Raw genomic sequence first — 15,956 nt, forward strand, 5'->3', positions numbered from 1 at the left:
GGGCCTGAAGTGACCAGAAGCAGCACAAGGAGACGTGGCGTCACATGCAGCGTGCTCGGTAAATACAGATGTATGTTGGCGGGTGCATGTGAATTTTAAAGTCATCGTTCAATCGGAGTCAATTACATAATATTGTGTTATGTCCATTGTTTACATTGGATCTTGCCGCATCCAGCCTCTTCCAATGCAGAAATCGCTGCTTCCGCCTCGCTTCTAGGACATTAAAGTCAGATGAAACAGTACGCGAAGGTCCAGACTAAGGTTTCTTGGAAAAACACTGACATGTATCTGATTTAGGACAACATTTAGACGTGTTCTGGGTCTGATTTGAACAACAAATAAAAAAATACAGGTATGGATCAGAAAAAAAGTCAGATTTAACTGCAGTGTGAGCGTCGCTGAAGCACCACTGAAGCTTCATCTTTAAGAGACGTGCACATGCATGTGGAGTGCTTGTTGATGCATAGCAACACGGCGCTGTACCAATAGGCACCGCAGGAGCACTGCTGTGTTGTACAACTCATGCGTGACCAACAAAAGAGATCGAGAATAAGAAGAGACTCATTTATATCTAGTGGTGTGCCATCGACCGCGCTGCTTCTTCTCTGTCTCTATTGATGACGACCATCATCACAATCTCCTCCAACGTCACCACGTTTCCTCCTGCCTAAGACTGACGTCACCTGCTACTTGATGTATTTCTGAACATGTCAGCTTGAAGCGTGAATGGGAGCATGTGGGTAGTGACGTTATCCTCTGATTATCCAGTTTCCACAAAAGTTTGAAGGACACAGTGCTCACCGTGCAATCCAGAGCAACAGCTCTTTGGGAATCAATGTGTCGCGGCTAAAATACTGTTTTAATTTGTTTATTTACCAGGCTACGAGAACCCATCTTATCTAAAGATCTAATTTAAAACAGTTTCTTTGCTCAGGTGTCTGAGCATGAACAAAACATTACCTTACTCAGTAAATCTTACATGGTTGAATAATTCAGGGGTCAGTGTTAAGAGGTTCAGGATGGTCATGGACAAGGATGGGACTGAAAATAAGTGAGAAAGTAGCAAATAACTAAGTAAAGAAATGGAATTACTTTCAAAAAGCCAAAAGAAATATTGCTCAAGAGCTCTTTAAAAGATTGAGATAGACTCAGAACACTTACAGAGCATGCTGCAGGTTAGAGCCTGCCTTAAATCAGCATGTAGAACAATATTGTTGGAACTGATGTTGAATACAAACCCACTTATAAATTTACTATTTGGCCTTTTGGAGACACATAAAGCCGTTGTAAGGGTAATAGTGACTACACGCCATCTGCAGGTGAGATGAGGTTACTGCGCTTCTTGCGATTGGGGGCTTTTTTCGGCTCAACACCAGCTCCCTTTTCCTACATCACTTCCTGTCTTGCAGTTTTTGATACAGTTGTAAATTTCTAACATAATCTACTCTTGATTTAACGGGGCTCTAACCTGCACCATGCTCTTTACAGAACAAAGAGTTGGCACAGGACCACATCAGTACAACTTGGACTTGTATAAAAACGACTTACATTCCTGTGTGCCTTGTTTGAAGCTGTCGTTGATTTGCTGAAACATGGACTGGCAGCCTCTTTCAAAGATAGGCAGCACGATGCTCTGGAAAGTGTCTTTATATGCCGCGTGGATGGGTCCCTGAATGGCTTCAGCCGCCGCTCGACCAATTGCATCCGTAGTGTTCTGCGGGACAGGAAGCAGAGGTAAATCCATCTGAGACGTGCACCGAGTAATGATTGCACTTTCCTCATCAGTAAAACGGAAACAGATGAATACAAACCTTAGATTTGACCACTTTGGTCATGTTGTCTTTCAGGGTGACCTCCACAGCGGTGAGTTTAGCAGCGATTGTGTTATTCAGCTGACCCGTCACCGGCTCCAGACTCTTAGAAATGGCTGGAGAAGGAAGAGAATTAGCAGGAGAGATTAGCTAGAAGTTTTCTTTAATTAAGTGAGTGAGGCTGGAGGGTGAAAAAAAGAAAAAATAAATAAATTTTGAGTTAAGGGGGCAGGAGAAGCGAGGCACGGAAACATCTCTCCAGGCGCTGCCCCGTTCAACTCACCTCCATGTTCAGGACTATTTTTACCTTTACTCACGCCTGGACAACCTTTAGCATTAAATAACAATAACTTATTGATGCACCGCCTGCTGTGCACTCACTCACTGCATTTGTTTCAAAGTCCCAAAACAAAAGTTAAAGATGCCAAATAGATGTCAAATTATGTAACGAGTAAATAAAATATCAAACTTTTAAAACATTTTTATGCTTCATTTGCTCAGAATAAGAACCTGAACTACAGCATAAACTGAAAGAAAGAGCGTAGAGAACGGTAAGAAGCCTTTTTTAGCCTTCAGATTAGATTATGAAATGAAATGTTCTTTTGTTCCGGACAACGGACACAAACTGTCAGTTTGTAGTTCTGTAGATGTGCACAAAAATATTATGCTGAAATATTGCAATATTTTATAAGACATTATATTGAGATCCAAAAGCACTGTATTGATTTTTTTTTAATGAACAGATGAGGTAAATCTTACTACTTCCTTTTTTCATCTTTCATAGAAAGAGGTGTTTTTATTTACTCTATAGTGAAATGTTCATCTCTTGTTCATATTCAGTACGTTGATGTCAAACACGTGTACGTGCTTCGAGTGTTCACTCACTGTGACGGTTTTCTTACCATAAAATTTGACTAAAGAAAAAGCGCATTGTATGAAGAAATATTGCTTTATATCACATCACAATATATCGCAATATCGCACCATAATATATTGCAATATATCACAATGTATCTCATCATAATATATTGCAACATATAAAAATGTATCACAATATATTACGTGATATATCGCAATATATCACAATGTATCACAAATTATCAGATGATATATGGCAATATATCACAATGTATTACAATATATGACGATATATAGCAATATATCACATGATATATTGCAATATATCACAATGTATTACAATATATCATGATATATCGCAATATATCACAATGTATCACAATATATCACGATATATCGCAATATATTACAATATAACACAATGTATCACATGATATATTGCAATATAACACAATCTATCACAATTTATCACATAATATATTGTAATATATAAATGTATCACAATATATCACAATGTATCACAATATATTACATGATATATCGCAATATATCACAATGTATCGCAATGTATGGTTGCCCCTACATTGTGATTATGCATATGCATAATTGTGTGGTTTGATAACAGATAATATGACAAAACTTGCATTTGTTAAGAGTCCAGCTGTATGTTTCTCTTAAACATAAACATCACATTAAACAGTACTCTGAGAATAACATGTTAAATAATCCTTTAAAATACTAAAAAAAGAAAGTTTTTTTTCTGAAAATACTTCAGTAATTTCTGAAATAAATAATATAAAGTAAAAATAAAGAGAAAATGAAACAATCTTAAAAACAAAAGAAAAACTGTAGCCCAGCACTCCACCTAAAATGAGAAATGAGTATACACATAAAAGTAGAATAAAACATCTGAACTGTGAAATGACACCATCATCTGGGAGGAAGAGAGGCTGACACCAGGAACAAATATCTTCTCATCCATGTGGTCAATGAAATGTGTTTTTACTGAAACATCTTCACGTTTTTGTAAATTACGCTGAAAATCTGCCAAACATTTAACATACCAAGAGTGGAAAGCTCTTATGATGTTGCACTGGCCAGAATGAGGAGCACAAGCACCATTTCATGGTTTATCTCACCTCTAGTTAGTAGCATGACTGTAGCTGAACTATGATGTTGATGCCTTTTTTCAGAATTTTATCATTCTTTTCGATACATCTGAACTTATCGTTTCCTCTGCAGCCTCTCCCAGCAGGACAATTTACACTTGCAATGAGGTTTCCTCTGGATGTCTGATTTCCTGTTTTACGTTTCACATACATAGAATTATACAAAAATTACATAAAAGGAAGGAGAAAAAAAAAAAAAAAAAGAGTCATATAAGAGCTGTTAAATCCACATCCAGTTGAGAACTATGTCATATAAATCATACAAGTTTTGGCCAGGTCACTGCTTCAAGCCATCAAAACTAGGAGTGTCCAAAGGAAACACAAACAACAGTTCAGCTCATGGTCAGTGGTCGTGGGAAAGATGGAGGGAAAAGGATGCCTGGTCTGATCGGCTCTGGAACTACAACTTTAGCGTTTGTTGTATTATGACGCCACACTAGGCTTCAGGTCTAAACCCTGCATGCGCAGCAGCGGTCCAACTTGCAGAGGGAACGCACGCTTTAATTGGCTGGACCAGTTTAAAACTTCCAAAAAAGGTCAATGTTTCCTGTCTGGAAGTTTAGTGCAATGAGTCGTGCATTTAAGTCAGGCGCGCTGAAGCAGCAAAACACTGAAAACCTGTGAGATTATGCCCCTCAAGGACAAGGAGAACTGGACATCCCTGATCTAAAAAAAACGTAGCAGATTTACTGCATGTATCAATCAGAATGTATTCAGTTGTAAAAGGCACACATGCACGTTCCTTTGCTGTGAGCTGTGTGTGTTCTTACTTTGTGGGACAGTCTTTTTCATCTCCTCTCGCAGCACTTTGTCCACTCTGTTGGTGAGCGCTGTGCTGAGAGTGTGGCTGAGCTGCTGGCTGAGCTGCTCCTGAAGCTGCTGGTGGTGATTCTGACTCTCTGCCAGGACTCGCTCTAATCTGCGGTCTGAGGTCGCTTTGAGTCAAGGCTCACAGGGAACACGACGAGGAGAGCTCACCATCCAGACGTTAGGGTGTTAAAATGCTTCTTGGCTAAAATGTTTAATCATTATCTCTGGTTTCCATTGGTCACACTACAGATTATTCACAAGGCTGGGCAAGAAAGCTTAAAATTAATGATATTAAATATAACACATCAATAATTCTGTTCCAAACATTCAATAACATAACTACCAAGTCATCTACAAAAAAGTTATACAATTCAAAGGAATTCTCATAACTCGAGAAGAAATGGAGACATGGACACATGACCTAAAACTCAAACCCCTCGTGTTTGTGTGTCTACATGTGGAGCAAAACTTGGAAGGGTCTGGAAATTGAACACACGCCATAAACAAATATCTACAGATTTAAACTGGTATATAAACATATGATGTGGTCACATCTCGGTTTCTTACCTTTTTTTTTTTAATTAAATATAAATAAAAGGTTGACTTTTGCCCTTGGTTACAACATGCAAATGTACCTTACTACTGTGTTTTTTCACATATTCTGGTAAATGAAGCGAATACTGTCAAATAAATTTATTGTGTCCTTGCAAAGAGGGGAAAGAACTGGGGCTCACCAGTACTTTTACAGCTTTATTGTGCAAGCTAAGTCTTTCGCTATAAGGGTTTCAGCTACTAGTTTTTAGCTAAAGTTTCCTCGCTAAAAGTCTTTAGCTAAATGGGTTTTTGCTACTAGTCTTTAGCTGAAAATTTTTTATCTAAAACTATTTAGCTAAAAGGGCTTTAGCTACTACTCGTCAGCTAAAAGTCTAGCTGAAAAGTTTTTAGCTACTAGTCTTTAGCCAAAAGGTTTTAAGCTAGAAGTCTTTCGCTAAAAGGGATTTGGCTACTAGTTTCAAGCTAAAGTTTCCTCGCTAAAAGTCTTTAGCTCAATGAGTTTTAGAGATTAGTCTTTAGCTTAAAGTCTACCTGAAATGTTTTTAGTTTAAAGGGCTTTAGCTTGCAATATAAAGCTGTAACTATCAGGTAACTCCAGCTCTCCTGCTTCTTTGCAAGTCTGATGTTCTTCAGTTGTGAACATAGACTGTACATATAGAGATGGACGTAGCCTCCGTGACGTCACCCATAGGTTTCTGAAGAGCTGAATTGAAGCTCGGTGGGCGGTTCCTACCATCACCATCTTGGCAGAGGCATGCGTGTCGTCTCACCCGGAAAATACAAATATGGGCAAAGAGGTGGAGCTGAGAGGGGGGGCTGTGAGCGTCATGGCGGATGATTGACATTGAGCGAACTCCAAGCTTTCTGTAGCTAAGAGCTAACCTGGAGATAACAGGAGCTAACCCGCTAACGGAGGTAAGCGGGCTAAAGCTAAGTCATGTTGTTAACTGGTTAAAAACCGCGGTTGTTCTATGTTCTTCTGACTTGAAGCCGGAGATTGGTACCTGTCAATCAAAAGAACATGCCCCTAAATATGCCGAACTTTGAGATTAAATTACTTTTAAACATGCGAGTTAGAAAAAAATTCACTTCCCCCACAGTTGTCATGAAGGTAAACCTGATCTATTAAACCGAAAATGGATTTTTGAACCAGGCTGTAAACATGTTTATTTCTGCATGGAAGTTGGCCTTTTTAACATGGGAGTCTATGGGGATTTGCTCTGTTTGTGAGCCAGCCCCTAGTGGACGAAGGGGGAACTGCAGTGTTATGCACTTCCGCATCGGCTTCACTTTTAACCGCCGGAGGTTGCCGCTTGGTTGTGAAGCACCGGATGTAGCCATTTACCCTCTTTGAAAGAAGCCTAAATTACCTTGATTCCATCTATTATGGGCTGTTTGTTCGTTGTCCTTGTTTGAGGCTTGGGAAACTAGAAACTGCATCATGATAAGTTATTGATGAAATAGGGGTCAGATCTTCTTCCCCCTCCTTTGCAGTCATTAAAAATGTTCTTTTCTTCTTTTTTATATTTTGCCTGCATATTTTTTGTTGCATTGTCTGGAAGCTATCGCTTGTATTATTTGTTATATGTTCCCAAAACAAACAAAAGAAAGTAAGTTTCATGTGAGGAAGTACATGCCATGTACAACAGAAGGATACGCTCTTGTTCCTGATGTTTAATCAGGACGTGCTCAACCTGAGCCATGATGGTGGTGGGCATGGTCTCAATCAGCCCCCACAGTTCAGTTAACTCCCTCTGCTGGGCGCGCAGCAGCATCAACAGCTCGTCCTGCGATTCTGCACTGAACTGCACACAGATGGAGAGGAAACGTGAACAAAACATTTCGAAAAAACATTCAATACCTGCAGTAGAAAAAAGTTTCAATCCTAGTGTACAAACATTAAACACCCGCAATGTTTCCCTGCAAACCTTGCATAAAAGATAAATGATGTTAGAAACAATTCGAAGGGCTGAAGGTGAGTATATACATTAGTAGAAGGGATTTAGAAAGAGAGAGAGATTAAAACATTTTATTCTTTTACTTCCAAATAAATGTACCATGTAAAACCGACTGCAGTGTCATGTTTTTCCCAACTTATAAGCAGTGTTTTACTATGTTGCTCTAACAAAAAAAAAAAAAAAAAAAAACCTGGCCAGGTATGCTACAGTAACACATAATGCAATAAAACAAAATAAAAAACAAAAAAACAGCACATAAAAAAAAGAGATTTACAGACTTCAGTTAAATGATTTTCTAATAAAACTTTACGTTAATCAGAAATCAGCGCAATAAAACAATCTGCATGTTTAACAGCAGTTAAAACAAATAATGAGCTAAAATGGATGACCTGAAATGGTTTAGTTTGACACCTGAAGCAAACTTCTTGGTTCTATCAACCCAATCTACCCAGTAACCTTAGGCCCCAGTAAAAATGTTCAAGCCAGGACTAAGATCCAAGTTCAGCTACTTTAAAAGAGCAGTGCTTTGTCAACATGCACGTACATTTCTGACGCTATGGAGAATCGAAGCAAGAAAAAACTACAAATATGCGGAGCCATTAGTTGTGACTCTGAGCCAACGTTGTAATACTTGGACATAGAAACTGGAGCAGATGAAGGAATTCAGTCATCATCATTTTTAACATTTATATCAAGGTGCTCTTCTTCCTGTGACATTTCAAAATATCCTGAGTGTTGAAAACCAATTCAACACAGTCCTGAGGAGAAGACATACCGGGACAATGAAGGCCTGCAGGACCGTATCGAGGGTTTCCCGACTGATTACTTGCTCTGTGGTCACTAAAAAGTCCGATCAGACTATTGGTTTAATTTATTTAGTTTGTTTTCTGGAAAGCTGCACTGAGTCCTGACCTGCCTAAAAGGAATAACGGACATGCAGCGGAGTCTAACGTCAAGACAGCTGTTGCATTTGTAAGACACCGATTATATACACACAGTTGCATTTTTTCCTTGTTAATATATATCTCACTAAAATTAGTCAAATGAAGGGGAATTACAGGATAACATGAGGCCCAATCAGTGGCAGTTAAACGGTAAGTCCATTTCAGGGTCGTAGAAAAAGTTGCCTTTTAGACACAGACGATTCTGGATCGATGTGTCAATGTTCAAAACTTGATTCTTAAGATATTAATTAATAAAAATGTTGAGGAACACAAGTGGTGGAAACGCAGCATGCAAACTGGCTGGCTGAGCAGTTAAATCCAACCGGCATCCTCTGCATTAACGCTTAGCTTGTGGAGCTGCTTCAGCTTGGATGGGAGGCCATTTGCTCGGAAAGTCTGGTGAATGCGAAGACCAACAAGACCAACAAGGCAAAGTCTGCTTCAACGTTAATGCTTCAAGTGAACCAAATGCAAGTGGATTACAAAGCAAAGACGCATGAAGGGTAAACACGTGTTGTGGAAATGTTATGTTCTGACTTAGATTGTCATATATGGGCAGGTCTGAAGAGGTCACGATGAACTCAGGCTTGGTCTGCTTATCCTCCTTACAGGCATAGATAACGTGTAGAGCCTCTGAGATGTCTGCATTCAGACATCTTGGATCTGGTTAGCTGGGACACTCTCTTCCTTTGAAGAGTTTTACAGCCAGGAGGTCAGATACCAGGGAGCCATTAGGGACATTAAAAGTTAGTGGTCAGGTGGATCTCATCTGTAGGACAACAGATCATCCTGAGTTTAGAATAACAGATTGTGATATGCAATTGACGTACTGTAGGTGAGACCTTAAAAGGCATTTTAGTCTAGGACTCTTTAGAGCATTCCAGACTTCCACCCCGTCGGACCTCTGGACTGTCTCTCCTAATTGCAATTTGTATTGTTCTGTTCTTTCTTATTTTCTGTTCAATAAACTTTGTAATCTTTTTCACTTCAGAACCAGACTCTTTGTCAGTGACAGACTTTTTTTTCTACAACACACGACCAAAACCCGAGCAGCAGGCAGCTAAAGCGGAGGCTCACGCGGTAAAAACTCTGAACATGGCATCATCGTCTTAGCGTTAGCTGCTAATATAGGAGCGAAGAAACCTGCAAATTACTACGTGAACTTCCTGCTGCAGCACACCACCACGGTGTTCATGTTCCACTCATGCTGAGCCTTTGTTGTTTCAGTCTTTAAGACATTTTTGTAACACATACAGACGTGAAAAAACTAAATAAAATCGGATCCAAGCACAAAGACATCACGGTATTGAGGTAGAAATCCAGGTGTGTTGATGAAGTTTTCCGTTCTCTTCAAAAATAGATGAGATTATGCCGCCTACATGCATTATCTGATAACACAAGAAATCACATGATGATCCATGTTTTGGTGCGCATGTAAACCGGCTCTATGGTACTAAATAATGCTGCATTCAGGGTAGTTAATGCAGAAAACAGAGTTTCTGCTAGACCTCCCATCACCCTTTAGCTAATGCTTCACAGCCTGGTGGCTTTACAATATCCTAAAACAACTAAACACAAACAGGAATTTTCTCCTGCTTTTCATTTAATTGTCCATTTAATTTTTATTTATATTACGTTAAAAAGGTTCCTTTTAAGTAAGACAACAATTCCTTAAGTGGTTTCCACTCCAGCAGAACAGACTGCTGTGATTTAAGCCAGAGATATGATGATATTTAGTCTGATGACTCATCATTATGACATATTCATCTCACAAATTATAAATATAATGATACTAAAACTATTAAACTAATTTAAAACATTACATAACCGATCAAATACATTGTGTGAGCAGAATCAGCTGATTCTGACAAAGTTTGTGTTCAAAAGATAAAAAAAACAGCATAAAACCAAAACAAAGTGATATTTTATAGAAATCCTACCTGACCAGGATCCATCTGTCTGGACTGAGATGATTCGCTGAAAACACAAGAAACAGATCTGTTAGTAAACCTAAAACCCAACTGTAGCGTTCAGATCAATCAATTTGTCCTCATTGTGTACAAAGTCATTTATTCTATCTGGTACCATTTTATATGGACTAGATTGATTATTTCAGGAACTCCAAGAGGCGACATTGACTGATGTTTGGCTGAAGCTGCAGTTTTATAACTTAACTATGATGAACCGAGTCTGGATCAATACTTTGTCAGTCTTGTCATCGTGTTTCTTTAAAAACTGCAGTATTGATATAAATAGTTCCTTTTTTTAGCCAGTCAATACCCTGCAAACGTCTGGTGACCAAATCTTAAAATACACCAAACTGCTTCATGTGTCACTCCACACATGATGGACTGGAAAGTTTTCTCAGGCCAGTTAGGCACCCAACCCCATCGCTGCTTGTAGACATCAGACCTGCAGATACTTGAGGTATTTAGCATGAGCATGAAAAGCTGGAAAACACACCTGTCATCCTTCCTGATCTTCCTCTTTACTTTGGGCGAGCCTCGTGGGGACATCTTCCAGTCCTTAACTGGGATTCTGTGAGAAGAGCGAGAGCCGCAGTTTCCAGAAGACGACGCCAGACTGGCCACCTCGTCGTCGGGATCACTAAAGCAAACACAGAAGTCATCTTTAAACTGCTGCAGCCTCGGCAGGGTGGACGCCCACTGACTGATCCGTGCTGGGCTGTTACCTCTGCTCAGCGCCGCCGTCCTGACTGTCGTTCTGCGTGAGGTGGTAGGAGCGCCGGTGATACGACGAGCTCAAGTGCTTCGACTCTTCTCTTGAACTGCAGCAAACAAAACGCATCAAGTTAATCCCATCAGCAAGTACACACACACACACCACAAGGCTGCAGAGAACAAAGCCTAAAACACACTTTCATCGTTTCTGTAGATTTACTCTTATTTATTGATACGACAACTAGAATTAAATATCTAAACATCTTGTTACGACTGCGGTTGTTTTGTTAGTTGTGTGTTTGGTTTTTTTTCTCGATAAGTGTGCGTCGGCAAGGACAGATGCGCCGCCCGACACCGGCGTTGGACCGCCTGAGGAGACGGGTCGGGACGGGATTGACTGTCCACTTTTTAAAAAGACGGACAGCAGCGGGCCTGGTTGGAGGGCTCAGAGGGACGCAGCGTTCGTACCATCCTTCGCCTTGCATCAGGCGGGCAGAGAGTGTGAAAGTTTGTGAAATATTCCTGGAAACTTTGTCAGTCGCTGTGAGCTGCATATTTTGGTTTGACTTTTCTCCTGTGTTTGCTAGATAAGGAGGTAAGCACCTGTCTTGTTTTCATGTTTGCTTCTCGCATAGTTAAGTCAAACAGGGAGCACAGGATCTCTTTTGTTTGTTGAGATTACTTTACACATTGTAATCTCTGACTTGTTTTCCAGATCAGTATCTTATTAAGTATCTTATTCTTCGAACCTTCCCGAGAGCCGGTGTGACGGTATTTTCCTGTTGCGTTCAGGAACCCCTAGACTGGGCGTAACAATAACCTTGTGAAACAACTTTCACCCTGCATGCTCTGTTCTACTCCGTGTCTTGGCAAGAAATAAATAAAACATCTTTCCACAAACACATCTTCATGTCGCCCACAAGGAAAATCTCCGTCTGGAATGACTGCAAGCGACTGAGCCATAAGAGCCACCAGTCGTCCAGCTTTGAGCTGGGAAACAGCCCAGAGGTGTAAATGTGACAAAGCAGTTTGCTTTCATCAACGTCAGGTATTTTCAAGCCAAAGTCTTTTGCAGCTGTTTTCGTCCCACAGCTGGAGGTTTTGTGACCGAGACGGGGGGGTACGGGGGGACACCTCAACTTCTCTTTATTTCTGTTTTTAGAGCCCATCTTTCTTTCTTTCCAAAGACAGAACTTTCCCGAACTCATGTAAAGAAGGATAAACACATAACCAGCACCGCTCTGATCAAACTGCTGCATAACTGATATGAATTGGTTTTAAAACTGATCCAAAAGCAAAACAAGCCTCAGAAAACTTTCACCAGGAGAATGTTTTCAAGATTTTATGCGTTTATATGTGAGGTTACTGACCACTCTCCAAGACCGTTGTCTCTGAGACTGTTCCTGGTTTCCCTGGTGATGTCTGGTGCAGCCGGCCAAGCGGTGTGGCTAACGTTGCCGTCTGAGGAGCCTGCCCCGGGGTTTTCCTGGGATAACGCGTTCTCCAGTAGAGATGGAGTGTTGCTGAGTAAGGATTCAGAGTCTGCTGACCCGCCTACCGGCCCGTCTGCTCCTCCGAGTTCCAGAGGCAACAAGCTGCGAGAGGAAATAGGATTGAGTTAGTCATTTTAAAGTCTGTGAAATAAAACAAAATGTGGCAGGAACAATAATTTAAAAAAAAAAAAAAAAAAAAAAAAAAAAAGGATAAAAAGGAAAAAGGAAAATCATACAAATAAAGCAAAAAAAACCCACAAAAACAAAAATAGGAAAACAGAATAAAAAGTGAAAAAAATCATACAAATAAAACAAAATAAACAAAAATAGGGGGAAAAAAAGGAAAAAACAAACAAACAAAACAAAATAAACAAAAATAGGAAAAAAAAAGTTTGAAAAAAAAGTTTAAAAAAATCATACAAATAAAACAAAATAAACAAAAATAGGAAAAAAGAATAAAAAGTAAAAAAAAAAAATCATACAAATAAAACATTAAACAAAAATAGGAAAAAAGAATAAAAAGTAAAAAAAAAACATACAAATAAAATATAAAAAGCAAAAAAAGGAAAAAAGAATAAAAATTTTTAAAAAATCACAAATAAAATAAACAAAAATAGAAAAAAGAATAAAAAGTTTAAAAAAATCATACAAACAAAATAAAAAATAAAAATAGGAAAAAAGAATAAAAAGTAAAAAATGATTAAAGCATTAGGTCAATAAGTGATCTAATAGAAGTTGGGGTTATGATGGGATAGAATTGACTCGACTTATTTTCCTACCTGTTGTTGGCTGCACGTGGTGAGGTTAGCAGGTGCAGAGCAGAGGCAGCAGAGGCCATGCTGTCCGTCTGCAGGGCAGACAGAGGTAAAGAGTCCAAGTTTGACACAAGTCCACGCTGCAGCTGCAGGGTCTGCGATGCGATCTCTGGCATGTCCTGCGACATGGCCGTGGAGGCTGAGGAGATGACGTCAGGGGATCGGGCCCGGGTCGGAGAGGTCAGGGGTGGCAGCAGGGGAGAATCCAGGACCTGAGGGTTATCTAGCCCCAGAGGACCACTAGGGGACGGCAAAGCCTGGAGAAGAAAACAATCAATGTACCGATAGGAGTCAGAGTAAAGAAGAGACAGTGAGCGGGACGCGACTCTTACCGGTAGGCTTTCTAGTCCAGGCAGCAGCACAGCAGAGGCGGTCCTTGGACTGCTGGTGGAGCCAGAAAGGCCCAGGCTGCTGCCACTGTTGTCTCCTCTGCTCGGACTCTGACTGACATCGTCCATCGCTCTGCAGGGGAATCACAAGACATGCATGTCTACATGCAGACTTTCTGCACAGCCCCATGAGAAAAAGGGTTTTCACCTAAAATTTCTCCTCTGAACATATCTGAACATGAAACACTGCATTTTGTACAACTCCACTGTTTAACAAATTTAGTTCCAGCCAAGTTCAGGGACCCCCCAACACCGAACCGTTTGGGTCAGTCCTGCAGGTTTTACATGTTTCCCTGCTGCAACACGTGACTCAAATGCTTCTCTAGCAGTTTGTTGTCAACTTGCGGGACAAGGCTCTTCGTCATCCACTGATGGAGAAACATCTGGATAAAAGATGCACCATCAGTAGTCGCTCATGTTCCATTCATCATTACACCTCTATGATGGATGATCATAGACATATGTGAGTTTTCTCTGCTCTGTGGTCCGGCCGATACGCTGCTTAAACCATCCAATTTACTCAGAGCACCACCAGTGGTGATGTTCTTACTTTAAACTTGGATAAAATCTGGAGCCAAATCTTTCATAAGCAACTACTGAGTGTAAATCGCTGGTTTAGGGAACAATGTTGACCCAGAAATCAGATTTATCTACATCTTTAATGTTAAATATCAAGCCTTAATTCGCACACCCCAGTCCCAGCCCCAGTGTATAAGAATTACTCCCATCTAGTGGTGTACCAATGGGATGCAAACAACTGAGTAGTTCTTTTTAGCATGTTATTATCACAACCAAATGTGAAAAAAATGTGGAAAAAAAAAATCTCCCGTCAGGTGATGAGGTGCAGAAGACACTGAATTTTGTTTCCTCATTGATGCTGATAAGTTATATGTCCTCCATATTTGTGGCACCAAGCTACTGCTAATAGCTAATGTTATCGTGTGAAATGGTTTGACTACAGCGAGGACATCAATCCCCACCCTCTATGAAAAATCAGCTGAAATAAATAATGAAACATGAGGAAAAACTCATCTGAAAGAAGCGCACGCTGGTCTGCTGGTATGCAGGAACTGAAACTGCTTTTCCACTGTAGTCTAACTAACAAATTAGCATCTCTGCTGTTTTATACAGTAACAGTAAATGATGCGACTCAAACAGGAGGATAAAGTAGCTGCTGGACAACCTGCCATGTTTCTAACATTAACAAACATCACTGTTAGACTGAATGAACAGCAGAAAGCTGAAACCTCCACCTAAGATCCCTCATAATCTGCCTCCATCTGGTCCATACACCCTTCTAGACGCTCCTTTTCTCCTGGTTTTTATTTCTTTTTCTTTCCTTGGCTTTTCTGTGCTTCGTCTCATCGGACATAAAATATGGATCCTCCTCCATTTCATTGTTAAAAGGCACAATGAACGACTAAATGGTCATCTTTGGTGTCCCCCTCCCTCCTCCTACACCACAGCTAAACCATGTAAGGCTAACAAGTTTGTCCCCATTCGGCTAAACCATTTAAAGATGGCGAAGCAACATGGCAGCCCTCTGTTTGGTGCGCCGACACCTTTGCCTTTATAAATAAGTCATTCTAAGCTGTGAGACGCTTTCATCAGGATGCGATTGGGATTTAACTTCAGTAAAATACGTATTTATCAAAGTGTTACTTGATTTTTTGGTAAATAAAAAGCTAAATAAGTCACACACTGAACCTTTTATTTTCAAAATAAATTAACTAATAAAATAACTACAATCATAATTAGATAGTTTTTTGAACATGTAGGTTCCAGTCTGTCTATATTTGATGCGTTATTAAATTACAAGTTTAATTAATGACAAAAAGCTTCTTTTTTTTTTTTTTTTTTTTTACTGGTAGGCAAACATTTAAGAAGGGTCTTTGTCATTAATTAAACTTGTAATCTACTAACACATCAAATATGGACAGACTGGAACCTACATGTTAAAAAAACTAATTATGATTGTAGTTATTTTTTGTTAATTTATTCTGAAAATATTGAAAATCTTACATACTCCACCTTTAAACTACTATAACTTTTTGTAAAGAATAATCAGTGAAGTGGATTAACTGTCTTTTTTTAACATCTTAACCTATTTTAATGTAAATTATTTTATAAAAGTCTTATTATTCTGTTGGTAAAACTCAACAGAATAATTTACAATTTCAGGTCTTAGAGAAAAGCTGACCTGTTAGTGGAGTCTGAGTTGCTGCTGATGCCCGTCACGACGGTCAGACTGCTAGCGCTGCTGCCGGGAGACGCCGGTACCTGAACGCAGACAAAAACACGACACGCATGAAGAAACCAGAAGATGTGGAAAACTTCTGACATGGTAAAAACTAAATGATGACTGATGATATATAAAACTTTTATATGACTTATAAAACAGTTGGAGAAGCCGTGTAACAGGACTGACGTCATCGCGAACATGAAATACGTGTAAAAATACCGCTGCCGCCAA

At 39.7% G+C, this 15,956-nt stretch overlaps 1 protein-coding gene across 1 annotated transcript in view; it reads right to left on the reverse strand.

Moving 5' to 3' along the window:
• edc4 (enhancer of mRNA decapping 4) overlaps positions 1–15,956 on the reverse strand; it is a 44,067-nt gene that overhangs the window by 12,766 nt on the left and 15,345 nt on the right. Inside the window, exons 16-26 of the mRNA XM_079253991.1 lie at positions 15,684–15,763; positions 13,427–13,556; positions 13,059–13,351; positions 12,157–12,381; positions 10,798–10,893; positions 10,569–10,712; positions 10,046–10,082; positions 6,861–7,008; positions 4,609–4,764; positions 1,812–1,927; positions 1,549–1,714 (exon numbers count right to left, since the gene is read on the reverse strand). Of these exons, the coding sequence (XP_079110117.1) occupies positions 1,549–1,714; positions 1,812–1,927; positions 4,609–4,764; positions 6,861–7,008; positions 10,046–10,082; positions 10,569–10,712; positions 10,798–10,893; positions 12,157–12,381; positions 13,059–13,351; positions 13,427–13,556; positions 15,684–15,763 (1,591 nt within the window). The remainder of the gene's footprint in view (positions 1–1,548; positions 1,715–1,811; positions 1,928–4,608; positions 4,765–6,860; positions 7,009–10,045; positions 10,083–10,568; positions 10,713–10,797; positions 10,894–12,156; positions 12,382–13,058; positions 13,352–13,426; positions 13,557–15,683; positions 15,764–15,956) is intronic.

This window comes from Telmatherina bonti, assembly GCF_933228915.1.
Source record: "Telmatherina bonti genome assembly, chromosome: 2".
NCBI lineage: Eukaryota > Metazoa > Chordata > Actinopteri > Atheriniformes > Telmatherinidae > Telmatherina > Telmatherina bonti.